The sequence below is a fragment of the Erpetoichthys calabaricus genome, chromosome 17, assembly GCF_900747795.2.
Source record: "Erpetoichthys calabaricus chromosome 17, fErpCal1.3, whole genome shotgun sequence".
Lineage (NCBI taxonomy): Eukaryota > Metazoa > Chordata > Cladistia > Polypteriformes > Polypteridae > Erpetoichthys > Erpetoichthys calabaricus.
Genome location: NC_041410.2, coordinates 88652628 through 88680479, shown reverse-complemented (window position 1 = coordinate 88680479; position 27852 = coordinate 88652628). Strand labels below are relative to the sequence as shown.

Below are 27852 nucleotides of genomic sequence, written 5' to 3'. Positions count from 1 at the left end.
TAATACAAGACGCGGTCTTATTTTGGGGGAAACACGGTATGATACTTAGTGCGATGAGAGAAGTCGCAAAATCAACCGGAACGTTCAAGCAAATTATGGAAAAAAAACCCTGATCCAAATCCATTAAGTAGTTCTCTCGTGTAAAGCGCACAGACATACAGACATTGGATTTTATATAGAAAGAGATTTGCAGATATAAGTAAATGTGGCGGTGTGCTTAAGCTCATCTAGCAATGCAGTGGCATCCCTGCCAGTGTTGGGTCCTGCCAGAGGATTCCCTCTGACGCCTCGTGACTCTGTAATTAGACAAGAATAAGTTAGCTTCTCACTCGCCTATTATTTCCAGCTGATCATATCATTTGCCCCCTCAGTGGACACCATAAGACAACGGAGAGTTCACGGCCGGAACTGCACTTGTGTTCTTGGCGGAGCACCAGGAGGGACGAGCCCTTTAAATCTCCAGCAGGCCTTTAAGTATTGCGAGTTTTGGAACGTGTGATCTGACATCACCACTATTTTTACTCAGCCATTTACAAATTGTCGGAGGAGAGAAGTGTCTGGATTTTGAAAAGAACGAAAAAATGCAATTACGAAAGCGTGAAATGAATACTTGGACATTCTGAGGTTTGGCAGCAGCCATCTTACCTTTACGGACTATTTTTATTTTTAAGGGAGGTCGCCATCATTTCCAGTTGTACTTTGTTGGCATTGCTGGTGCTGCTTAAAGGAAGCAAACACGAAATCGCGTTTTATGCGCACTCATCGACGTCACCGCAGGCAATTAAACTCGCCGGCAAGTGCGAATTCGGGCAGCTGGTGGCGGCAGCGGCGCGCGTTTCAGTCCCGCTAAAAATCTCAGTCGCGCACCCAGGTAGGCTGCCCGCCCATTCTGACTTCTGGAAGCTTCTCTGGTTAGCAAGTGCGCACAGTCGGCCGCTCTTCATGTCTGCGGACAGTTCGACCCCAGAAGCGTCCCGCCGCTCTAGTCGGCGCAGCGCCCCCGGTCCCGGCGTCTCTCCAACCTGCAGCAGCCCGACCCGTCTGAGTCGCCTGCAAGAGAAGGAAGAGCTGCGGCATCTCAATGACCGCTTGGCCGCCTACATTGATCGGGTGCGCGCACTCGAGTCCGACAAGGCGTCGCTGCAGCTGCAGCTGGAGGAAAGAGAGGAGACCAGCAGTCGGGAGGTCACCAAAATCCGGCTTCTCTACGACACGGAGCTGGCCGACGTCAGGAAGCTGCTGGACGACACCGCCAACGAGCGAGCGAGGCTGCAAATCGAGCTGAGCAAAGTAGCAGAAGAAAACCAGGTGCTGCAGGCCAGGTGAGGTAGGAGTCCTCGTTTGGGGGACCAGTTGAGTGTTCGGTACTTTGACAGGTGGATCCCTGCCTAAATGAATGAACGAATGGTTCTTGTTAATAGCTCGGCGTTATCTGAAAATATAACGGGACTGTTAAGACTGCTAGGGAGGAGGGGTGTGAACGTGAGAAATGTGACAAACGATAGGAGACCTTTAAGTCCGTCCGCTTCATTTGTTTAGCTAATCAAGTGATTACATCTTGTCCGAAGAAGGGGCCTGAGTTGCCTAGAAAGCTTGCATATTGTAATCCTTTTTAGTTAGCCAATTAAATTGGTCATTTTGCTTGACTTTTTCCACAGCATGGATAATGGATAACACGGTACAACACCCTAGTACTTTAGCTAATCGATGAACTCTCCCATTATCTCATCCACATGCTTCTTAAAAGTTGATGGAGTTTCTGCTTTAACTCTGTGTGTCGGTCGTTTGCTCCAGATTCCCACATCTTTGCGTAAAGAAGACCTTCCAGGCTTCACTCTTAAACGCACTTTCTCTTAGTTTTTGAGTGTGTGATTCACCTTTTAATTGTAAGAATTCTGCTGGATCTACTTTATGCATGCCTTTGAGAATTTTGAAGAATTGGATTAGGTCCTCGGCTTGAGTCTAAACTTGCTTCAATCTCCGAGTCTGTCACAGTAGGACATGTCCTTAAATCCTTGAAGGTATTTGATTGCTGACCTCTGCACATCTTCAAAGTGCTGCTTTGTCACTCTCTTGTAGTGTAGTGACCAGAAATGCACACAATTTTCTGGATGCGGCCACCTTCGTTCAGGGGTACTCATTTGTGATCCAGGAGAGCCACCGTGGCAGTAGGCTTTGGTTCCAATCCGTTTCGTAATTGGAAGCCTAACCCATAATGAAATACAGTATTTTTTTTTTTTTTTTTTTTTAATTTCGCCTTATACAATTTCTTGTATTAGGAATTTGTTAGTTTTCGCATACCCCTTGGAGTCAGAGCGCAGGGTCAGCCATTGTACAGCGCCCCTGGAGCAATTGAAGGTTAAGGGTCTTGCTCAAGGGCCCAGCAGAGTAGGATCTGTTTTGGCAGTGACGGGGATTCGAACCGGCAACCTTCGGGATACCAGCGCAGATCCTTAGCCTCAGCTTTGATTCTTCAAAGACAAAAATTGTATAGTTTTTGTTTTCTGAGAACTTTATCCTTATGTTTTGTGGTTCTTCCCTTCTTTCTCTTTTATTTCAAAACATTTTATTAACACAAATGGTTCTTAATGCTATTGGCGGACCTACAATTTTAGGACATTGAAGCTTGAAATGTTATGGAGGTTCCTTCACAACCAGCAATGATGTCCGAGTATTCCCAGGCTTCCTTCCACGACAGATCACCACTTTTAATAATATTTTTTTAATTTTAAACACTACATTTCAGATTTTGATTAAAATTGCCATACTGGAATATCTAACATGTGAAAGTAACTGGTGTGAATAAAAATTTCCGTTGCCTTTTTATAATTTTCATGTTATGGAGGGGATGAAAATTTTTAAAATCTCTTTTGCGGCCTCTCTAGGATTAGGGACCCTGAAGCTTAAGTTTTGTTAGTTTCATAGTAGATTCACTCCTGCAGGATGCATGTGCACAGGTTTTAATTGAAGTTTGTTAGCTGGAGAGCTGGTGGTTCCTATGTCATTTGCACCTCGATATTAACAGATGGCTGGTTAAGAGAATGGGCAACAATGATAACCTAAATGCTACTTTTTAAAACTAAAATAGGCAATTTAATGGTTCTGAATTTGTAATGAGCAAGTTAACTAAAGCCAAGCCCTAAAAGTATTGTTTTATTAGTAAATGAGTTCTGATTAAGGAACTGGTTAAAGTGAAAACCTGGAGCCACTGCACACCTCTAGGACTATTAACTGAGTGAGTGCCCTGTCTTAATGTATTATATAATCAGAGAATAGCATCCATTGGTTATATCATAAAGACTATTGAATATAAATCAAACCTATTATTTGCTTCTGTACATTGCTTAGATGATGATGCTGAGGAGGAGGTTGTACATTTCAGGATTTAAGGGTGTGTAGTCTGACATACTCTGAGAATAAATCCTCTTCAGTCTCAAGCCCTGGAGTGTGGGGATGTAATCCAGGTCTTCATAATTCTCAAAGGCATTTAATAAAGTAAATCTAGCAGAATTATTTCAACTAAATGATGAATCACATACTGGAGGACACCAGTTATAAATTAAGGGAACATTTATTTAGAACTGAAGCCAGGAAGCGTTACTTTATTCAAAAAGTTGTAAGAATCTGGAGCAAACTACCAAGACATGCATGTCTTTGAAGCAGAAATTTTGACAACCGTTTAATAATTATCAGGGTGAGATATTGGGACAGGGCGGTGTGGTAGCGCTGCTGCCTCGCAGTTAGGAGACCTGGGTTCGCTTCCCGGATCCTTCCTGCGTGGAGTTTGCATGTTCTCCCCGTGTCTGCGTGGGTTTCCTCCGGGCGCTCCGGTTTCCTCCCACAGTCCAAAGACATGCAGGTTAGGTGGATTGGCGATTCTCAATTGTCCCTAGTGTGTGCTTGGTGTGTGGGTGTGTTTGTGTGTGTGTCCTGCGGTGGGTTGGCACCCTGCCCAGGATTGGTTCCTGCCTTGTGCCCTGTGTTGGCTGGGATTGGCTCCAGCAGACCCCCGTAACCTTGTGTTCGGATTCAGCGGGTTGGAAAATGGATGGATATTGGGACATCTTATCTTGGCTAAACAAATGAGCTTTATATACTGAAAGGTCACCACTCATCTGTCAGATTCCTTTATGTTCTAATGATTTGTTCAGAAAGAGTACAAACTTGAATCGTCAGTATTTGGCAGGAGAGTCTATTTGGTGTGGATTTTTTTTTTTTTTTTTGTGTTTATTATAAGGTGGATTACCCATCTGTTCTGGGACAGGTAGGACGATTTGGGAAGACTTACTTTTTTTTTTTTTTTTTTTAATAAAAAGAGGGAAAGTTTTGCCATGTATAATGAACCACTTGACTTGGGCTTTATTGGGTGTTTGCTCACTACTTCTTGGTTTTAATAAAAGAAGCAAACTATCATGTACATTTGCTATAGTACAATCATCAGGTAAGGCTATTCACCAGGGCAGAGGTGTTGTCAAAATGTGAGAAAACTGGGGTGTACTGAATCAATGAAATAGTCAGTTCTTGTCAAAAGTTTTTTCAGTTTTGATTATTGTACAAGAGGTGAACAAAGTGAGGATATTCTGTGATGTAGGATGTCAAAGTTGCTATGGGGCAAGAAACTAGATTATACAGGAAGACAAAAGCTTCCTTTTTGAGGGAGCAAACTGGCATAGTTAGTGTGTGCAAAATGAGCTTTTCAGCAAGTCCAGGGTTTGCCTATTGCAGTTTGATAAATATAACAAACACATTAAAATGTGAAGCCTGCTATGAGACTCATCTGGAAGAGCAAGCCTTTGAATAAGTTTGGGGAAATTTGGGTGTGCAGAATTACGGAAGCGTATTAGGGCCACGGTGAAGGAAAAAAAAAAAAACAAAACTATATATGTCGACTATTTTGTTCAGTGCCTGGTCATTTTTTTTTTTTTTTTTTTTTTTTTTTTAAATAATTTGAATTCTACTGTTCAGTAATAATCAGGTAAGACGCTTTGCAGGCACAAGCGTTGTCAAAAAGTGAACAAACTGTTAAGAGCTGAGGTGTGCAGAATCATTGAAGAAGTCAGAAATTAGGTTTTGGGATGTTCTCTTATGGAGGATGTAGAGTTTGCTATTGGGCAGATATCAGGCCTGTGTGAGAGGGCACACACTTTACCATTCAAATAAAAAGCTGGGTCAGTTAGCTTGTGCAGAATTGGCCGTTGAGGGAGTCTTTTTCTGTTTTAGGTTTGCTGAATTTTTTTTCCTTAATATATAAAGAAAGGAGCAGACTAAAATGTGAAGTTTGCTATGAGACATTCTACAACTATTTATGAAGACGCAGTATTAAAAGGAGCAAGCTGGGTGAGTTTGTGTAGAATTAACTTGTGTGGGGACTTTTTTTTTATATATATATATATATAAATGGATTTTATTCAGGGTTTGCTTCATTATTGTTTGGATGTTATAAGTAGGACACACTAAGAGGTGAAGTCTGTTGTGGAAAGCAGTCTTATTAAGCAAGTGATAAAATCACAATTACATTTTTATTCCTGATCTTGATTTATCTAATTTACTACTGTGTATGGAAGGAGAGTGAACAGGAGGGTTGTAGAGGTCAGAGTAATCTTGACAGCTTTATATTTAATGCTTTAAAAGTAGAGTGGTAAGCTGATGACCAATGTCTTTAAAAGAAATGAATCCCAATGAAAATCTACTGTATACAGCATTAGACCAGTAAAGCACAATTTATCCCAATAAAATTGCAAGGAAGAGTATTGGATCTAAAACCAACAGCTTCACACAATGTCCTAAAATGTATTTGTTCTAAATTACTATTCTTTTTTTTTTTTTTTTTTTTTTTTTTTTTTTTATCGAACAGTTTTGCCTTTCAGAATAAATGTACAAATGTGATTGATCAGGTTAAACGTAGTTAAAGCGGTATAGTGAGAGGTTCTGTTTTGGGTATATCACTTTGCAGTGGTTTTATTTGGTGACAATTAGGCATTAGAAAGAAAAGTCCACATGCTGAAATATGCAAGAGAGCTGCCTACTTTGCTATAAGTTTTTTAAAAAAATAAAATAAATACAACTCTTGTACGTTGTGCTCTCTATGCAGGGTTCCAGGGTGTTCCCCAAGTCCTTTTTAATGGGGAATAGCTTTAGGATGCTCTAAATCAAAATAACCAGTTGGGTGAGTTGCTAAATGTCTTCATCAGCTTTAGGGTCCGCTATCTACCTTTTTAATTTGATCATAATTAAGAACAAAAAAGTAGTCTGAAACCACAAGTCCGACCAGTTGGTTTAAGAAATTTTTCCAAAGCGTAGTTCACTTTATTATTTAATAAAGTTGAATTTACTTTTGAGTTTTCTACAGAGACATGCATTTGTACAAGTTGCTTATTCTAGACAGCATTAGAGTTGAATCTTCCTTCAGAAATGGATACATGCACCATGGTATGGTGGGTTACTTCCCAGTGCGGTGCGTTCACCTTTTCTGTGTAACAACATGCCATGTGCCACTATGTGTCCTCGCCAAAAGAACTGCATTTAGTCACTCTGGAGGGATTTTATATGAAATACCAGGAGAGGAAGTACCCTATCAGAATTTGGATATTTACAGAGAATAGCATCTTTATATTTTGAGTACTACTACTATGTAGCATGTCCTTTGCATGCACGTCAATCTGCAAGATCTGCTTTTCCACTTCTTACCCTTATTGTGCTTTTGGGACAATACAGTGAAAACTAAAAGTAATTAATACTCTGCATAGAAATACACTCTAGAGAGTATTTAAAACACAGTGGTAGTGCTGCTGCTTTGCAGTAAGGAGATTGTGGGTTCGCTTCCTAGGTCCTCCCTGTGTGGAGAGCGCATTGAGTAGTGAGAAAAGCGCTATATAAATGTAAAGACTTAAATTAAGTAAGTAAATGGGATGTTAAGCAATTTTAAAGTAATTTGCAGATGTAGGAAGAGCAGATCTAAGCTAGGTGGGAGGACAACTGTAGAATTAGGGTGCCTTAACCTGTATTACAGGCTTATTCTCGTAGGTCCTCCCAGTCCTCCACTACTGCCCTTCTTGCACTTCTAAAGAGAAGCACAGTCTAGTGTTGTATCACACACGCAACTCCAGTGCTCCTTTTCACTTTTTTTAAATACAGCTTAATAGTTTTCCTCTTCACATTTTGACTATGGCAGAAAAGATGAAAATGACTGCTAACTTTATTTTTTTTTAAATCTGCCAGCATCTATCATTGTGTAAAAATGGCAATTGCAGCAGGCAAGTTCAACAATAAGATGGGTGTTTGGGGGTAGCAAAAGTTTTGAGAGCACCTGTATTGAACTTGGTGCTTTAGTTTATCTTGGGGAAGAATACAGATAGTCTTGTTACACCAGACCAAAATCACTTGCAAAGTGATCAATGCAATTCTAAAAGTGCAACTTCTTGGCCCCTATGATAACACTGTTGAAACTGAAGAGTATGCTTTATATGTAGGTGTACTTATTCAAAACGTACAGCATATAAATATGGAGTTGATTTAACACAAAAGTTCTTGTCAGAAATTGACACAAAGTGCAAGCAGAAGTAACAAGCAATACGTATTTTCAACAACTTTTATGGGATTCTTAACAGCAAAAAGTTATGCGAAGTATTATATGATGATGTTTAAAATAGTGTACATTTTCTTTTAATCTTTCATTGATGGGACATTTGTAAGTGTTACACTTTTTATTTCAAATTTCTGAAACAAGTGTAGACTAGTATATTGTGTGCAGTCAGAATTAAAAAATTTACTTTTCATATATATATTTTGTGACAGAGAGATTCGGTGCAATTGTTGCTGAATCCTTGATATGCTATTCAAAACTTTAGGCAGATTGCAGACATTACTGAGTTTCCGACGCAATGAGTCTTTCAAAGCTTTTTTTTTTTTTTTTTTTTTTTTCCCTTAAACTTGAACCAAATATGTACACACTATAAATGGCCAAAATTCCTTCTGCATAGTACTGGGGAAGTCAATATTTGATGTCTGCAGAAAAAAAAATATTTGCATGAAATGGTGAGCTCTGTTCAGAATAAACACTTGGCTTCTAAGTAATAACAATGATGTACATGTGTAAGCCACCATTTTGTGCACGTTACCCCTTTTTTCCTGTTGGAGAGGTAGACTTGATAGCGCTGTAGGTGGTAGATGTGAGTAATGGCATTCATGCATTAACTGTTTACCTGACCTTCTTCCAGGAACAACAAAAAGGAATCTGACTTGTCCGCAGCATTATGCCGTTTAAGAAATCTTGAAGCTTTACTGCATTCCAAAGAGGCAGACTTGGCTAACTCCTTAGCAGAAAATCGAAGGCTGGAAGGTGAACTTTCTGAACTTCGCACTCGGGCAGCCAATGTGAGATATAGATATACTTTATATATTTACCTGTAAATATTTTTCAGGACTTTTCTGGAGTGTTGAATCTAATATTCAATAGCAGCAATTTATCTGCTCCTTCGATGGTCTCTGGCATATTGGATTATAATCCCTCAGCCTTGAATCTAAATGCAAGGAAACCATGCTAACAAATTACTTTGGACTTGATAGCAGACCCTCTGTGGTTTCAGATTCATTGTCCAGCATGTTTCCAAATTACATCAAAAGAAGCGCTAATTTGTAGGCATAATGAAAGGGTTAACCCTTAAGTAGCATCAATGAAGATGGCCTACTGCTTCTGAATTCTGAGGGATGGCTGGTTGAGGTTTCTGGGGTAACTAGTATTTGCTTATGTTGTATGCATTGTGTGCATTATTATATTATTTATGCTTTTTTCTGGTTTAGGTTGCACTGGGTATTGTACACAAACATAAACATTTTAAATGTAATATGAGGACAGTAAAAGCAAGATGTGAATGATCTGAAATATCCATATTCATCCCAGCAAGGTTTTATCAATAGTGATTACTGCATTTTAGTCCTAAATACATTGGATTATGGTTAATTGGTTTCATAGTTTTGTAAATTAACACTGCATAGTGTTAATATTTTGTCCACCCTGGGAATCTGGGATACATCATAAAGCATATACTGTATAAAAAGCGAGTGCCCATTCTGATATGGTAAATCACCATTACAGTTGTGTTTACAGGAAACATCGCCTCAATTAAAGGATTTATGAAAAAGCAACACTTTGTACAATTTACACTCCTCAAAAAAATTCTGAAGAGGTCAGCCTTACATCTATCCTTAAATTAATCTGTTGACAGAAGCATTTTATTATACTGGACGTGTGGCCTGTTCATGTTAAATCAGGAGAATAAATCTATTTCTTTCCATTGCTGTTATTAAAGTGACATAGTCAAACCTGTATAATCGAATATTTGAAACAATTTTGTAGCAAAAACTGAAGTAAACAGTAGCATTCAATAAGTGCCTTTTAATATATCTTCCATCTTCAGTTTGTGAAGCAGTGATTTTCATGCACATTTACAAGTGCTAGGAATTGTTTAACAAGTGCTGTTTTTCTACCTTGAGCCATGATGTTAGTGGGGACTGGCTTCCTGTGTCACTAATTTGAAGTAAACCTATTTGAAAGATGGATGTATAGGTGAATGACATGTAGTATGCATACACTGTTGATTGCATAGATGTTTTATGAATTCCAGAGTGGTACAAAGGCCAGAAAAACTACCATTAGAAAAGTGACTTTCCTCTAAGTCATACTATGAAACCGCACAGCTTAGAGTTTCGATGTACTGGTGTGACAAACTACATTTCAAAATGGAAAGAGATTGAATCCTTAATTATTGATGAATCCCCAATATAGGCAGTTTCAGGACACTGGTTATTTGCAGGAATTATGTATAAAAAAGCAATACCCTGGCTAACTGTACCAATTTAAAAAATTTGTTTTGAAGTGATAAAAGATTACAATTTAGAGGAAGACATTAAAATATTAAGTTGGATTGTTTCAGATACAGACTTTCCATCAGGAAAATCTGATATACAATTCAGTGTATATGCCATTCGAACTAGACTACCTGAGAAACATTCAAGGCTTAACGCAGTGAAAAGTCCAGCAAAATGACCCCTTTTATTTCTTTACATCTTGCCTGAAGAAGGGGCCTGAGTTGCCTCGAAAGCTTGCATATTGTAATCTTTTTAGTTAGCCAATAAAAGGTGTCCTTTTGCTTGACTTTTCACTACATTCATAATGGCTAATACGGTACAACACCCTCGTACTAAAGGCTTACTTAACACAATAATATTGGTTAGGAAAAAAACTACAGATATGCTCAAGTCAGAAATGTAAATAAATGGAGGCAAAAATCCTATATAAGGCAAGTAAAATACATCATTACATTTTATAACTGTTATCTTTTCTAAGTTACTTCGAAAAAAAAATAAATGTTAAAATTGTTTTAATACTATTGAACACCTGAATCAACAGAACATATTAAAATAAACTGGGAGAAAGTGACTGATACATACTCCCCAAGTCTTTTGTTTGTTTAATATTTGTTTTTAAACATCAGATTTGATTGAGTTTGTGCAGTTCATTTTAGTTATTTCTGTTCTTAAAGAGGTCAATTTAAATAAAGGGGAAATATACATCAACTATGTATTTAAAATATTGCAAATATATAATACTCTTAAGCTTGCTTAATTCAAATTGGGGTCTGAAGGAATTGGCCCAGGTCTGGGCACCAGTTTATTTCGGGTCCCATTCATCCACATGCTTACCATGGAACCAGTTTACAGGCGATTGCACAAGCAAGACAACATTTTTTGACTTTCATCACTGAATTATCCCACTATAGCTTCAGAATAACCAAATACACAATCTTTTGGCAGATGGAAGAGGAAAGCCTAAGTACCCAAACGAAAACCCACACAAATACAAGAATATGCAAATTCCACAAGGGCAAAGCCATTATTTGAGATTTGTATAGCAGCAGTAGTAACCCATTTGTACATGTCCCTAGTAAAAATATAGCATGCATAATGGTCCTGTATTTAAAAATACTAAAAGCTGTTTTCAATGTATATACTGTATCATATCACCACTGGAACATTTATTTGTTAATGTACTTTGCTATGCTTTTGTCAGTTTGTCATGACACTATTTTAAATCTTATAGGGTTTTCCTGCAAGATATATCAATATTTTTAATACAGGTTCAGGATACAGCTAAATAAGCCATAATCCTAACAAAACCAGAAAACTCCATTACTCTTTTCTGGCTTTTCAATACTGACTTTAGTATCCTCTTCAAAACTCTCACTTACAATGTAGTTTGCCAGTGTTGCTTACACTGTGCAAGTCAGTGAGACTGTTCACAAACATTTATTCAGCTTTGTGGCCCCAGATCCCTGAAACCAGTTTCCTTTAGCTTTTTAATTGCTGTTGCGTGTTGGAGGGAGTTAATTTGCCAACCTAGGTGAACCCTGAAAATGGCTCTTAAACTGGCAAAGAAAGTTGCTTCACTGAATTGGCTGATTAACTGTATGATATTTTTTATGGATGCCCTTGGCATTTTCCCCAATAAAAGTTTAAAATCTGGCCAGCATGAGAGGAAAATGATTTAGGATTAATAATTTTATATAATTGGGAAGATTTTAAAAAGTTTAAAATATTACTTTTTTTTTTTTTTTTGTTATTTTCAAGCTTGACTCAGTTTTGCGTGATGCCAAGAACCATCTCCATGATGAAATGCTCAAACGAGTTGACTTGGAAAACCAGCTGCAAACACTGCGGGAACAAATGGAGTTTCAGAAACAAATCAGTGAAGAAGTAGGTAAACTCATTTTCTATGTCTTTTATATGGATATAGCTTCTGTAATATTGTGTGCTTTTTTTTTTAATAAATAACAAAGGTACCTTTTGTCCTAAGACATTTTTCTACTAGGATAGCGGTTATTTAAAAAGGGGAAATTTTGATTTTAAATTCATACTTTATTATAGAAATGATGGTAAACATTTAGATTTGCGAAAGTACTGCTTACTCTGCTTTACTTATGTTCACTAATGGGTTAAAATTATCTTTGCAAAAATATTTTAAGGAGCTGAGAGAAACCAGAAGCCGTCATGAAATCAAGCTTCTTGAAATTGATTCTGGTCGACAGATGGAATTTGAAAGCAAGATAGCTGAGGCTCTTCAGCAGCTTAGAAGGGAGCATGAAATTCATATTCAGCAATATAAAGAAGAACTGGAAAAAACATTTAATGCCAAGGTATCGCTCCTTTTTGTTGTTGCCAATCTGGTTATATGTAAAGATACCCCTTATGAAAGCAACAGGGATGTAGATGCCTCCAAGTTATGTATCTTGAGGTAAGCACATCAAAAAACGAGGCTAAGCAGGTTAAAAAAAATGAATAAAATCAATTCAGGACTTGGCAATGACTTATGATTGCTGTTTTTACTATGTCCTGGCCTGAAATATTAAAATGAATTTTAACTTTGCTTGAATATCCTGCTTCCATGCAGGCAAACACTGATCCCAGGGTGATTTGTTACCTTTAGCAAGTGCAAAAAATGCTGGCTTATTAAAGGCAAATCCTCTTCATTAGTTTTCACTACAATGTTTGAAATCTTTAAAAACTACATTGCAGGAAGAAGTGCTTAATGTCCTCTATTTTTTCAATGTAATCACCTGACACCTTGTATGTTAATCTAGTTGAATCTTCTGTAACTATTTCCATGTTTTCTGAGGTACAGAATAGGATCAGTCAGCAGAGCTCTAGAGGAATGTTAGCCCAGAAGCATGCATGTCTTGAAAAAAATGTACTGAAAAAAATAACAGGAAGTGTGCAGGTCTTACACATTGAGAAGAAAGTGTGTCTACATATTTCCAAGGTATTGTAGGTCTAAAGCCTTTTTATATTGATTTAGAGTTCTTTCTTTTTAAAATTCTAACAATACCTTTTGTATTTTAACCTCTCATTTAGCACTCTTTTCACACCTACACATTTTTTGCTACCAGTAATTGAAATGTCTGAATACTTCCTTCCTGCCACAGATACTTCCACCATATTTAAGTTATGACCATTCATAGATGAAAATTACTTGTTAAAAATCTGAATAAAATGCTGAATCATGTTTTAAAATATTGTCAAACACACTAGACATGGAAAATGTGGGAGGATTATATGTCAAAGGTCCCACAATTCATATACAGTATAGTCCACATACAACACCTTCTAAAATGAACTTGTGTGGTCGTCCACTATGTATGCCATAGCAACACCACGATGACTTGAACTCAAAACTGCAACTTTTTCACTCCAGCGTTACTAAATATAATGAAAGATGGATGTTTTCCTATAACATTGTGTGTAACAGAAACTTTAATAAACCATTTTCAAGAAATGGACAAGCCCCATCGTTCTACATTTTACCTAAAAAATGCAACTTAAATATTTAAAAGTAAAAATTCAGCAAAGCAGTTTATAATTCACCATGTACAACAGGCATAATTTGCTGGACTTGTTCGAGTGTGGGTGCAATTATTTAAAGGCATTTTCTTTTGGAAGTCATTTATGTTTTAAAAAAATACTCAAAGCCACTATTTTTGTGCCACCTTTGGAAGAACAAATGAAAGTCATATTTAGTATTTTGTATAAGCTTCAAAACCAAATACACCTTTTATCCACTTTTTTCAATTACATTGGCATATTATGCAGCATTTCAAACCAGTTAATTCTAGTAGGGTACAGTATGATGAGATACTATAGTATTTTTAACACTTGGTAACATTAAATAATCAACCCCAATAATTTTGTTTGCTCTAAACATAGATGACTACTTAAGCAAGTGCTTTATATTTGTTAGTGTCTGAAATACAGAAATTTAAAGCTGTATAGAAAATGCCAGAATATAGGGTGTCAAAATAAAGAAGTCATGAACTGCACATTTTTCAAACACCAATACATTTTTGTGTGTTACCCACTTTTTTAATAAACTGTTGAAAATTTCCTTACAACATGAATTCTGGTATATACAACTCCACATTAACGGAAATGATTGGGTTAGAAAATAGATCGTTTACATCCTCTGTTCTAAACATCTAGTCATGTTGAGATCGGTTCTTTTTTTTTTTTTGGTAAATTTGAAAATGAATATCATCTACAGCTGGAGAATGCACATCAGACTGCTACCAAGAACAGTGATTTTGCCAATTCTCTCTGTGAGGAATTAAAGGGAACCAAATCAAGAATGGAAACATTATCGTCTCAGCTCAGCCACTATCAGAAACAGGTGATGCATTTTTATTTTACCCCTTTTTATAAATGATTTAATCTAATTTCATCATGTCTGTGAAGCAGCAATGTTTGTACAGCATTGCATCTGGATACTTTGTTATTATGTTCACCTACAGTAACATTGTACTGGATTGCTAAAGATGAAATCTGTTCATCTAAGCCTAACTTCATAAATAGTTTGTTGCACTTAAGCACTGAATTTTTCCTCCTACGTTTTTCATCAACAAGTTACATAAGTAATAAACCTTTTCAGTTGTTATCTGTGTGTGTGGTATTCTTTGCAAAAACGCCAACATCAATACATTTTGCTTTTTCTCCTCTCCTGTAGATTTTAAAAAGCTCTATCAAAAGTACAGAGATTTCTGTGTTCTCATGCGAGTTAATAATAGAATACAACAAAATCTCAAAAACAGTATAAAATTTATTGTACTTTGGATTTGTATTTAAACTATGGTTAGAAATATTTCATAAACATTTTTTATGAACAAATGACTAGAATATTCATCCGTACAATTCAATGAAAATATGTCCCAAAATATCTGGTAATAAATGGATAACTGTTTTTAATGTTGCATGTCTAGTAGTTCAAATATGAACTTGTGCCAGAAGCAGGATTATTCTGAACATGTAAATGAATTATAAAAAATTTCCTCACAGATCCTCTAATCCATTATATCAGAGAATGCGGACAAAATGAGAGTATTTAAATGCTAATTATTTCCCTTATAAAGAATACACTTTATTGACCTGTCTGAGAATTGAGTATTTTGGGTATGAGAGAGAGTGTTTTCATAGTAAACACCTGAAGGTTATTTTGTGCTTATAGTAGGTAGTGCTGGGCGGTATACCGGTTTTTATTTTTGTTATGATATGAATTTTTCTTATACCGCAACACCGGTTTAAATTGCCTAAACGACGTTCGGAACGTGGCGCAGCGGGAAACTGTTCAAGTGGGGACCTTTTTCACCGCTAAACACAGAGGTGTTGCACGGGGGCTCTTTTTCACTGCTACACCACTAAATAGGTGTGGTAGTGTAGGTATTGCGTGGTGAAAATGGACAGAGAACATTCCGAAACTGTAGCTGACGATAAAGTTGAACATGATGACACAAAAGAATTTTTGCCAAAAAAAAGGAGTCCTGTCCATTGCCTGGAGATGCTTTGGTTTTAAAAGGTCAAATGTGTAAATATTGTTTCTATACTACTAGATAATACTGCAAGCCAAGTTGTACTTTTTTTTTTATTTGTTTTCAATACATTGTAATGTACCTGGGTACTGTGTAATAGTGTAACAACATGTTGACTTTATACTCGACATTTCCACTTTAATCTCGACTCTTATGACGAGAATAAAGTCGACATGTTGACTTTATTCTCGTACTTTGTCATTAAAATAGAACATCGTAAACTAAAATTCATCGTAAAATGAATATTTACTTTACTAGATTTTCTCAAACCCGTCATAAGTTATATAGCACATTAAATGCTTTGTGTTAAGTGTTCCCCGAGCTTCTTAAACTGACTTCCTCTGCACTAAGAGGAGGCACCGGCAGCAATTGCCGCACAGAATACATTCACTTCATGATATTCCTGCTCTCTGAACATTTTAGAATGCTAAGATAAATACTTGATATAATTTTCATGGTGAAATGCATTAAAGCAAGTATTAATCATGTGGGGGCATAGCGGCGTGGAGGTTGCACTGCTGCCTCGCAGCAAGGGTGTCTGTGGTGTACCCTGCCTTGAATTTGCATGTTTTTCTGGTGGGTTTACTCGGCGCTTCAGTTTCCTTTCAAAGTCATGTAGGATGTGGGGTTTTGTTGTGCTATATTGACCCTGCTAGTGTATGTTTTGCTTGTATTTATCCTTCGATGTGCTGGCGACTCGTTCAGAGATGGGCGCAACTCTGAATGGATGGCATAATTAAACATGTATAACGAAGATATTTTTAAAGTTCTGAACACTCCGTGGTCTAAGTTTATAACTAGTTTTAATTTCACAAAGACATTTATCGTGTAGTGATTGGTTATGTGGAGAAAGAAAAAGGAAGGATAGGAATTGGGGTTTTGGTACATCAGATAGAGACAGCATGCGTGCAATAAAGAGAGCCTGCTCAGAAGAACATCCATTGAATTCAGTGTTCGTGTCTCTGACCACCAGATCACAAACCCAACATTTACACAATATTTAAGTTAAACCTGTGCGATGCGATATTCATACATCCAGTTTTTTGGAGCCTCGTCACACCTGCCATAAAGTTCTCTACACTGAACATACACCTGGGGACCCCTTACTGCGAGGGAGCAGCACTACCGCCACACTACCGTGCATGTGTAATACCTGCTTTAATGCATTTCATCATGAAAATGATATCAAGTATTTGTCTTAGCATTCTAAATTTTCAGAGAGCAGGAATATCATACAGTGAATGTATTCTGTGCGGTGACCACTGTCTCCTCTTAGTGCAGAGGAAGTCAGTTTAAGAAGCGTAGTGATTAACAACTGGGTCTGGGAACACTTAACACAAAGTATTTAATGTGCTGCATTTAACTTATGACGGGGTTTGAGAAAATCTAGTAAATTAAAAGAATGATTTTAGGATGAAGTTTAGTTTATGACATTCTACTTTAATTATAAACTATGAGAATAAAGTGGAAATGTTGACTTTATTCTCGACGTATCGTGTGTAGGTTTTTTTTTTTTTTTTTTTCTTTCCCTGTGGCCCTAATACGATTCCGTAGGGCTATACCACAAACACAATTATAAATGCAAGATGCAGTTTTATTATTTATGTATATAGCTTAGCTTGAAGCAAGCTCCATATTAATGCAGTTTGCCTAAATGATGTTTCAGTTGGTAAAGATGTCATCACCAAGATTGCACTGGTTTTATTTTATTTTAATTTGGTGAATACTGTGTAATGCACCTGGGCTTGAAGCCTTGAAGTAATAGTGCAATTATCAGTAATAATACAATTATTTATTTTATTATTATTTATTAGTTTAAATATTATGCAGTTTAATGATGGTAAAGTTGTTTAAAAAGTCACTTTAACGTGTCAGTGGACAGAGATTGTTAACATTAACAAAGTGTAGTTGTTTTACAAAAAATATTTACTATTTATTCCTTTTCTAAGACATGTTCAGTGCAATACAACTTTTGACAAGCACCTCTGGATATTTTACTAAGTCTAAATACCTCTTTGGATGGTTGAAAAAATATGTCAAAATTATATAAGTTTTTGCAAAATTTGTTCAATAAAATGGTTCTATATTTTGACTGCATCTGTCATGCAATGTGATTCCTTCTCTTCATTAGTGGCACCCCCTTGAAAACTATCACTTTATGGGGCAATGCAAACCTGTATTAATACTTGTGTGCACATTAAAATGTTTTTTGTACTATGCTCATGACAGTGGAATAGGTTATTCTTAACCATATTTTCCACTGCAATGATTGGCTAACATCCACTCATGCATGGGGAAAAAAATACTGTCAAATACCGGGATAATTTAGAAAAATTCCGTGATCTAGAATTTTGGTCATACCGCCCATCCCTAATAGTAGGTAAACTCTACCTTTAACACAATTTAAGTGCCTGAAGCAGGATTTTTATTTATTGTGCTAAATCTAGATTAGTTGCTTATTGAAGTTTCATTGTTAGTTTTTACGACTAATTCTTGGCAGAACTTTGTTTTGGAGAGCAAATTGAGGGATCTACAGGAGGCTCTGGACCAAGAAAGAGAAGTGAGTCATCGCCGACTTACTGAAAAAGACAAAGAAATGGCAGACATGAGACAACAGTTACAGGCCCAGCTTGAAGAGTATGAAAATCTACTTGATGTAAAACTAGCTTTGGACATGGAAATTAATGCATATAGGAAAATGCTGGAGGGAGAAGAACAGAGGTATAGTGTGATTTCTCTCAAACAAAGTATGGTGTTCCTTTCTTTTTATTTTGTTGGCATCTGGTATTGTTTTCTACATACTGTCAAAGTGTCTTTTGGCCTTGTCCTTTTCAGTCTGGCTAACATTTGAAAAGTATTTCATAATACATTTTGTCTTAAATTCATACAGTGAATTATGAAAAATGTTTGTTTCTTTCTATTATCCCAAGATGGAAGAAATATTTTGGCTAACACGTCATTTTATCATTTTGTAGACTGAATCTTTCTCCCAGTCCTTCTCAACGAGCTGCTGTGCCACGTACATCCGGCACTCGTGGATCACAAAGAGGACGTGGAAAAAAAAGGAAACTTGAAGAGAAACGAAGCAGAACATCTAGTTACAAAATCTCTCAGCACTCTTCTTCTATTGGAAGGGCATCCATAGATGAGATTGATTTGGATGGGAAGTTCATTAAACTAAGGAATAATTCTGAAGAGGTGGGCAATTGTTCTGAATATTACAAAGAGCCACCCAGCAGCTCCGAGGTTCCAGTCCGGTTCCTGAAGAGCTATTTTTGTAACAACTATTTACAATTTCAAAAATGACCAGTTGTGTGGGTTTTTCTCATTTAAGAAATTAAGATGCATATTACTGTTTTAGTGCCTGTATGTCAGCTCAAGCTTTACACTTTAGTTGGCATCCTTGTTAAAATGATTTGCTGTTTTCTTTAACTAGCTGGCAATTAACAATGAGCAACTTAATCCGCAGAGGAGCTAATGTGATGTCCTGTGCAACTGCATATTTTTATCCTAAAAAATTATTTGAAGCAAGTATTTGAAATAAGTGATGGAGAAAGAAATTGAGTAAAGGCTTTAAGCGGTACTCGGAGCTTCACTTAATGTTTTGTTGATTTCCCCTGTTCCCCACCCCTCTGAAATGTGAAAAATGGTTGAATTTAAACTAATAGGGACAGTGAAATTTTCATTGCCGGCAAGTAATGACTTTGTTATAACTGAAATGTGCTCATTGTAATGATTTAGGACCTGAAATGGAGATGCTTGTTCTTGAATATCTCTGAGGAAATGATTGAAGATTATGCCATTTTCTTCCTCTTCAGGATCAGCCACTAGGTGGATGGATTCTAAGGAGAAGTCTTGGTACTGCAGCAGATATTACTTACGCGTTTCCTTCCAGATTTGTACTAGGAAGTGGTCAGACAGTGACCGTAAGTTGCACTCTTGTTGACATCTAAGCTCAAACGGACGTGTGTTTTATAGAACCCTAGTTAGCAAAGTAACAGTGCAGATTAAGAAAACGATGAGCTTACATCTAGAAAAGGCATTTCAGACTTGAAGGAAATCTATTTCTAGTTTATTCCTCTCTGAACTCTAATGTCACAGAAGGACTTGCTAATATGTTGATTTATTTACCTAAGTTATTCTGAATAAACTAGACGGGTGAGAGAGAGATGCTTACAATGAGAAAAATGTAGTAGTTTGCTAGTGCAATACAGAAAAGAAAGACAATTGTTTCTGTCCTTATCCCGTACTCTCGGGCTGCAGTAAACCAGTATATTATGGAGCTGCACATTTTACATTCCAGATACATTGTTTTAACCACTTGGAACTCAACATACCCACATTTTGAATGCAGACCGGATAGAATAGCATCACAAAGTGGTGGGGTGTCTCAAAGTGATTAAAACACTCCTTTCAGAATTTATAATGCTGCAAGGGATTGCATAATATTTTAATTCAAGGTGTGGCATGTCGGAACACTCTGTTTATGATCTGGTACTACAATATTTACACATGCAGGCATATCGAAGGGTTTCATGAAAGTAAACCAACATGTACACTGTTATAGCCCTTTAAAGAATTCTAGAGTGTGGGTGTGTGTGATTTCTAAGTAAAATAAATACAATAATATTTGTAGACTAGTGATGCATGTATGGCAGAAGTAAGAGCTTGGCCAAAAAATATCAAATATCTAGCCTTGATTACTTCTCCCTTTTGTGAAAGAATAATGACCTTCGACCCCTGTTAAAGCAGCGGTCCATGCCTGGGGCTTTTATTGACATTGCTGTTGAAGCAGACCATAGGTATTACTGTATACCTTCAGTCATTTAGGAGCAACTTGCAGCATTTTTATTATTTACTTATTTGGCTGACACATTTATCCAAGGCAACTTGCAACATTACAGATACATTTGTTTTTCCAGTTAAAGCACTGGCAGGTGAAGTGGTCACTGTGGTGTCATTGGCAGGATCAAACACAACACATGACCTTAGGGTTTGAAGTCCAAAGCCACACTGCCTGTCATTAACTCCATAACAGTCAAGATTAGATTTAACTTCTATTCAGCCTGAGTAACATTTATTTGGTTGTAGCCCCACTGTGCAGTGTATAGTGGTAGTAACAAGGTTAAGAACGTAGAATTTGTTTATTTTGCAATTTGTGTGTAAGATTTATTTTTCAGTGTATCTGAAGACAAAAAAATACTTGGTCCTTTCAGTTCTTTTAAAGATGTAATTGTGTAGAATCTATACTAAATGGCAGCATGCATTGCTCTGCATTTTTGTACTTCAGATCTGGGCAGCAGGTGCTGGAGTTGTGCCAAACCCACCTACCAATTTAGTACTGAGGGGTCAGGCATCCTGGGGAAAAGGAGAAGACCTAAAAATTGCACTCCTAAACGGTAACAAAGAGGTAAACTGAATTTGTAGTTTTTTAAGAATTATGGGTAATTTTATTCCACATTTACAAATTACACATTTATCGTCTTTAAAAAGGCAACATTAAAACACAATTTTATGAAATGCGCAGTGGAGTTTATTCCTTTCATTGTTCATAATGGTCACTGCACGTACAAACTACAGCTCCTAATTTGTGACATTGGTAAAATGATATAGAATTAACAGTATTTTAATTTTGAAAGTCCTACAATTAACATTGAAGTAAAAATGCAAAACTTGATTCTGGCATACTAAATTCTTTCACTGTCCAGGCTGATTATGGCTATAGGCAAAAGAGGCACATTTTCTGGAATAATGAATATCAGAAGTATACAAATGTTTAATCAAAACTGTCTGTCTGTTTGGGGACATGGAAAGATAACCTGCAAATTTCTCACAACAATGCTACAGCATGAAAGGAAACAATAGGTCCTCAAATTGTCCTCACAGGTGGCGCAGTGGTAGTTGCTGCTGCTTTGCAGTAAGGAGACTGTGGAAGATTGTGGGTTCGCTTCCCAGTTTCTCCCTGTGTGGATAGCGCTTTGAGTACTGAGAAAAGCGCTATATAAATGTAATGAATTATTATTATTATTAGGTAGGGAATATGGTCTGAAAAGGCCAGAAACAAAGTGGAATATTAAGTAATTATAGTTTGAGCATAGAAATCTTTGAATATTTTGATAGTTTTGTGGTAACCTTGGAAGATATTTCTATGTTGATTTTTGTGCATTGCTTAAATTAGTGTGAGAATTCTGTGATAGTGTGGAAAACATCCTTGCCATTTTACTTCCCATCAGTCATCCAAAATTTTATAATGACGTGTTGGTTTTTTTTCAGTACATTGTACTTTACAAATGTCTTATTTGTCCATTTTTGGAGATTGTCCCAATCTTTCTGAATTGTTGTTGCTTCCTCCTTTGTGACTGGTTTTAGTGTTATCTGAAAATTGTCACAGGGTTATCCATATCATTTGTGTAGATTGCCAAAGTAACCATGCTAGCTCATATCTATCCCTGGGGGATTCCACAGATGACTCCACTCCTTGTGTGTCATCATCCCCTTATCTTTTCTCTGCTCATTAACTAGCTTTCTAATCTAATGTTATTTATTCCCATAATGGTGGCTATTAGCTAAAGTACTAATCTTCTGTAATAACAAACCCCTTTGCAGTTAATCTAAACTGTCATGTGCTTTGATTTATCAGCTATACCAGTTGCTTGTTCGAAGAAAAAACAAATTTGCTGATTTAAATTTGTGCTGGTGGTCATAATGAAAGAAAAACCAAAAAAACTGTCATTCAGGTCTGTAGTTTTGGCTTTGCTTCAAAAGTCGGGAGTACTGGTGTATAATTTTACCTGCATAAATGTACTGTAAATGCAAACTAGGCTTGCCTTTAATACTTCTGTCCTCATGTTTGCATATCCACTGCAGAGGGGCTGTGAAACCTACCTCAAATCAAATGTTATACATACAGTACAATATGTAGTGAAATGCTTTGACTGCAATGACTGTGCCTTGAGACGAATATAAAGGAACAATACATAACTATATACATTCAAAAATCATCATTATAAATATGTAATTAATAAATTATCATTATTTACAAGAACTAATTAGATGACTTTCCCTTAATGTGAGAGAGTTAACAATAAGGCATCATGTATTTCTAGACACTTTCCTTATTTAACATGCGGATGGACTGTGGGAACGAGCTGCTCCTCCGTCTCTAGCCAAGTTAAATAGTCATAGTAGAGTAAATATACAGTCTTATTGTGGTTAGTATTGAAATCTGTCTAATCTGTTTCCACAATTTAAAAAAAATTTAAAGTAGAATGAACTGAGTCAATGGTCTTTCTATTAAGGGTAACGGATTACATATTGGGGTATGATTTCAGTTTTTAACTTCAGTTGAATAAAAAGGAATGATGTAATTAAACAATCCCAATTATATTTTAAAACATCACAGAAATCTAGGTAGGTTTATATTGTGTCACAATATTGTAAACATACACGCACTGCCAATGTCCATTTTTACATACTGTGTAATACTTTTAATCTTTGTGCTAGGTAATGGCAGAGAGGACCTTAGTGAGAGAGTTGCAAGAAGCGGCGGAGGAGACTGAAGAGGAGGCGCTAGAAGAGGAAATGGGTGAAAGGGAGATACCACTCCGAAGACAGGTATTGTGTCAGGGTTTTATTTGTTCATAACAGACTGTTCCTTTTGGTTAGCTAGACGAGCAGATTTTAACTTTAAATTTTATCTGAATTGTGTATGTGTTCATTCAGATTTATTGTAAGTTGGACATACTGCACTTTGAGACTTTCCTAATGAAGAATAATTTTTATATTTTTATCTCCTCACTGTACCAAAAAAATGGCCTGCCTTAATGGATTTCTTTCTTGAACATTGCACCCCCCCCCCCCTCTTTTTGGTTTGAGCTCATTCACATATTTAGTTGATTTGCCAGCTTCATTCTTCCTATTTTACTATGGCACATTCTTGGTAGGCGGCACGGTGGCGCAGTGGGTACTGCTGCTGCCTCGCAGTTAGAAGACCTGGGGACCTGGGTTCGCTTCCCGGGTCCTCCCTGCGTGGAGTTTGCATGTTCTCCCCGTGTCTGCGTGGGTTTCCTCCGGGCGCTCCGGTTTCCTCCCACAGTCCAAAGACATGCAGGTTAGGTGGATTGGCGATTCTACATTGGCCCTAGTGTATGCTTGGTGTGTGGGTGTGTTTTTGTGTGTGTCCTGCGGTGGGTTGGCACCCTGCCCGGGATTGGTTCCTGCCTTGTGCCCTGTGTTGGCTGGGATTGGCTCCAGCAGACCCCCGTGACCCTGTGTTCGGATTCAGTGGGTTGGAAAATGGATGGATGGACATTCTTGGTACTGCAACTGAATGCCTTACTCTCAGTGCCTAGAAAACTGCAATTGATGTCACTCTTCAAAATTTATTCAACTGTCCTGCTCGTCTATGCTCACTCACCTACTTTTTAAATTTTCCTAGGCCCACCGCACCCCCCATTAGCAGGTAAACTTGGTTCAGCTCGGTTCAAGTATCATACAGTAATCAAGCATTTATTGAATACTACTTATGCTGCTGGTTTATTAAATATTGAAGATTCAATTCAATATTCATTTGTAGACATTCAAAGTGTGGGTGCATTTCAAGCATTCATTAGCATTTAACTTTTTTTATTATTTTTATAATTTTCTGGATTTGTAGATGGTAAAATGTGGTCATTCCATGTTTCCAGAAAATATTTTTTTTATACTATTTGAAATAAAGTGTACCTCTTAAGTTAATTTTACAATGTTCAGTTTGTCATATGGCTTAAGTTAGCAATAAGTATTTTGTGAAAGACTCAAACATCAAACTTTCACCATGCATTAAATGTTTAACTGCAATATCCTTCTCAAAACACACATAGGAGGTGTGGTGATGACTGCTGTAGCTTCACAGCTCCTCAGACTTGGGGTTCATTCCCATTCTGAGTGAGTGGAGTCTGAATGTTTTCACCATATCCATGTCCGCAGCCATATTAGGTTAATTAGTAGCGGTAAATTAGCCCTGAATGAAGGTTTGTTTCTGTGTGCCCTGAGATTTTTACATGCACAGCTCTTAAATGGCTGCAGTATTCTGTGAAGGTGAGTAAATGTTCATTAAACACCAGAACCCCTCTTGCTTGGTTCTAGTCTCCTTTTATCATTTTGAATTCTCGGCAAACCAAAACCTTTAGTTTTATATTGTTTACAACTTTTCCTCTTTTTATGCAATATAAATTATTTTGTTGTTTTTAAAACATGTCATTTGATTTGCCTTACCTCAGCCAAAAAGAAGAAAAAAGAAATGTTGTTCCATCTCGTGATATCTTATCACGTGGACTAGGTGAGCTCACAAAGCCAACAGTGCTGCTGTTTTGACTGGTGCTTGCTTTAGAAGTGTAACCTTGTATTCCCCGCATGGCATTTTGCTTTACTGGCTTTGTAGAAGTGTATGCTACTTAACACAAATGCATGCATGTAAGAGAAATGGAGAGCAACAGAAGACTGCATGAATATGGAAATTATCAAAGAGGAATAAAAACAACATTGATGAAGAAAAAATAAATACAAATTGAACATCTGTCTTTAAAAACATCATTGAGAAAACAAAATGACTTTGGTTATCAGAATGCCTATACAGTTTCTTTACCACCATTTTAGGTCGGACACCCTTTACAACATTTGTAGATTCATGTATTGTTGGAATATTACAAAACCTTCGTTTCAGTTTTCAAAAAACAAACTGAACCTCTGGTACCCCTATATGAATTAAACCAGGGGTCCTAAACCCTGGTCCTGGAAGGCCACTGTGGCAGCCATTTTCTTAATTAGACAGTCCTTGCTAATATGAGGACTGGTATTTAACTATATGGCCCAGTAGTGCTTTCATTCATCCAAGACATACATTCTAAAATGTAATTAAAATATATGTTTCTGTGAATGATCTCCATATGTTTTGTGGACAGATTTGTACATCATGGTCCTTCCCTTTTCCCTCTCCAGTATTTCTAAACATTTTATTAACACGGATAAGACACCTCATGTTGCAAATTCACTGTTGTAAACAGAACCATTTTAGCTGGAAAGCTGGTTGTTTTAGTAATTTGCATTTCGTTATTAACGGTGGCTGGTAAGGTATCGGCAAGAGTGAAAGGGAAGGTCTACAGGACGGTAGTGAGACCAGCTATGTTATATGGGCTGGAGACTGTGGCCCTGACCAGAAAGCGGGAGACAGAGCTGGAGGTGGCAGAGTTAAAGATGCTAAGATTCGCATTGGGTGTGATGAGGATGGACAGGATTAGAAATGAGGACATTAGAGGGTCGGCACAGTTGGACGGTTGGGAGACAAAGTCAGAGATGCGAGATTGTGTTGGTTTGGACATGTGCAGAGTAGAGATGAGGGGTATAATGAGAGAAAGGTGCTAAGGATAGAGCTGCCAGGGAAGAGGAGAAGAGGAAGGCCTAAGAGGAGGTTTATGGATGTGGTGAGAGAAGACCTGCAGGTGATGGGGTGACAGAGCAAGATGACGAGGACGGGAAGATATGGAAGAAGATGATACGCTGTGGCAACCCCTAATGGGAGCAGCTGAAAGAAGTTAAGAAAATGGAAAATGAAACCTAAAAGCACTTGTTCAAGACTAATAGGCAATTAAGGGTTCTGAATCGACCATCAAACAGGTGACTTAACTAAAATTATGCCAAAAATACGTATTGCTTTAGGACCCAATAAATGGGTTCGAATCAAGAAATTGATTGCAGTAAAAACCTGAAGCCACTGCCACACTTGAGGACCCCTTACACTATAAGAACAGGATATTATTAATCGTGTGCTTTTTTTTTTTTTGTGAATAGTAAGAGATGGTAAGACTAATCAAAAATTGAATAGTTTTTTCATGGTTCAGCTGAATGGCCCACTGTACGGTTTTCTTTGGCCATGCCATGGACATAAAAGAAAATTTAGAAGTTAGCATTTTGATTTGAAATGGAGAAAAACTTTAAAAGGATATTTTACTTTTCAGGCTTAAATTTGAAAGTATTGTGTATTACCGTTTTTTAAAATTTACACACACTCTAAACATGATCTGCCTCCTATATCTGAAGATAAACGGACTGTACCTTAACTGAAGAAAGAAGCATCTTATTAAGTACCTTGGAGCCATGCCATGAATCGGAGGCGCTGACCCCTTACCTTCAGACTTCACTCCGTGCCCCCCTCCTTTTAAGCAATATAGTGAGCTTTTGTAATCCACTTGTATCTGCGATCATTTTGCTTTATACATTAGGCTGCTTAATAAGAATTTAGGGAACACTGTGGACCAGAGGATGCTGTTTCCCGGATAACCCTTGGGTCCGATGTCCACCATGAATTCGGCCTTTTTGCCAGTCTAGTGGCTTGACACCAGGTCATTGGCACGTTTAAATTACTAATGGACATAAACCAGATGTGCATGCAGGTGTCTGACTTTAAGGTGCGCCCCAATGTTATGTGTGTTTGTGTATTTTGTGGAGATAATCCCAGTAGACATGATCTGCTCACATACTAAAATAATAATAAAGGAGTTCTGGAAAGGCATTTTGCAAATCACTTCTGTAGGTGTCGACCACCCAGAAGAGTTTTATAATGTCTTCATTTTTAATGTTAAAAAGATAATTCTGCAACTTGAAATCCTAAGTATAAAAGCATGACTATGTAAGCATTTTAATTTGAATTAAAGGAATACTGATACCAATCATTTCATTTATAATGCACTAACCTCCCCAGCTAAATTGTGCCATTATCGCGTATCTGACTTTTTCCTTTCCTTAAGTGACGACTATTTTTCTTTTTCTTTTTTTGCAGAGCTACCACAAAGCAGATGACCCCAGCTGTTCTATAATGTAGGACCTTCTATGTGAATGGGGAGGAGAATGTTTGAATGCTGTTTAAGTAAATGCCAGTAAACAGAGGTGCCTTTATGTAAGCATTTTAACTTTCCTTTTGTCCTTTTTATTTTTAGCCTTTCATATATCCAGCAGACAGGAAACATTTAGGATGCTGGGGGCAGAATTTAAGTTTAATTACTTGATGTATATTTTCAATATGAACTCCAACTTATTTATAAAAGATTTTTGTATTTAAATAAAATTTATTTTTCAAAACATGACGTAATGTGTATCAGAGACTGCATATGGCTGGCTAAGGTTATTAGTAAAAACCGTAAATGTCGGACTGAAGAGTAGCTTTTTTTTTTTTTTTTTTTTTTTTATTCGTTCAGATTTTGTTTCGGGTTTCTTTAAGCTGGCAGGTCCCGCTTGACATGAACAAACCAAACCTCGGCTAGAGCTGTGCGAATCTGCAGACCCTTGCATGTGTGCAGCTTGTCTTGGGCTGTACTGTCATTCACTGACACATACCCACCTTAATTTCTGGAAGCTTTTCATTCCAACCAGTAAGTCAAAAACCTAACAGTGTGCGTCCTAGAAGACCATA

At 37.2% G+C, this 27852-nt stretch overlaps 1 protein-coding gene across 2 annotated transcripts; it reads left to right on the top strand.

Annotated features, from left to right (window-relative positions):
* Window positions 1-268: 268 nt before the first annotated feature.
* On the top strand, window positions 269-27526 carry lmnl3 (lamin L3). 2 transcript variants are annotated; one of them, XM_051920433.1, is made up of 12 exons: window positions 269-1322; window positions 8217-8373; window positions 11626-11751; window positions 12021-12191; window positions 14090-14215; window positions 17908-18128; window positions 18383-18605; window positions 19226-19333; window positions 20698-20817; window positions 22911-23021; window positions 24668-24726; window positions 27223-27526. In XM_051920433.1, exons 1-11 carry the CDS (start codon window positions 943-945, stop codon window positions 24704-24706), a joined length of 1782 nt encoding a protein of 593 aa, XP_051776393.1. In that variant the 5' UTR covers window positions 269-942; the 3' UTR covers window positions 24707-24726; window positions 27223-27526. The 2 variants fall into 2 exon arrangements, with proteins under 2 accessions (XP_051776393.1, XP_028679156.2); XM_028823323.2 differs by lacking the exon at window positions 24668-24726.
* The last annotated feature ends 326 nt before the right edge of the window (window positions 27527-27852 follow it).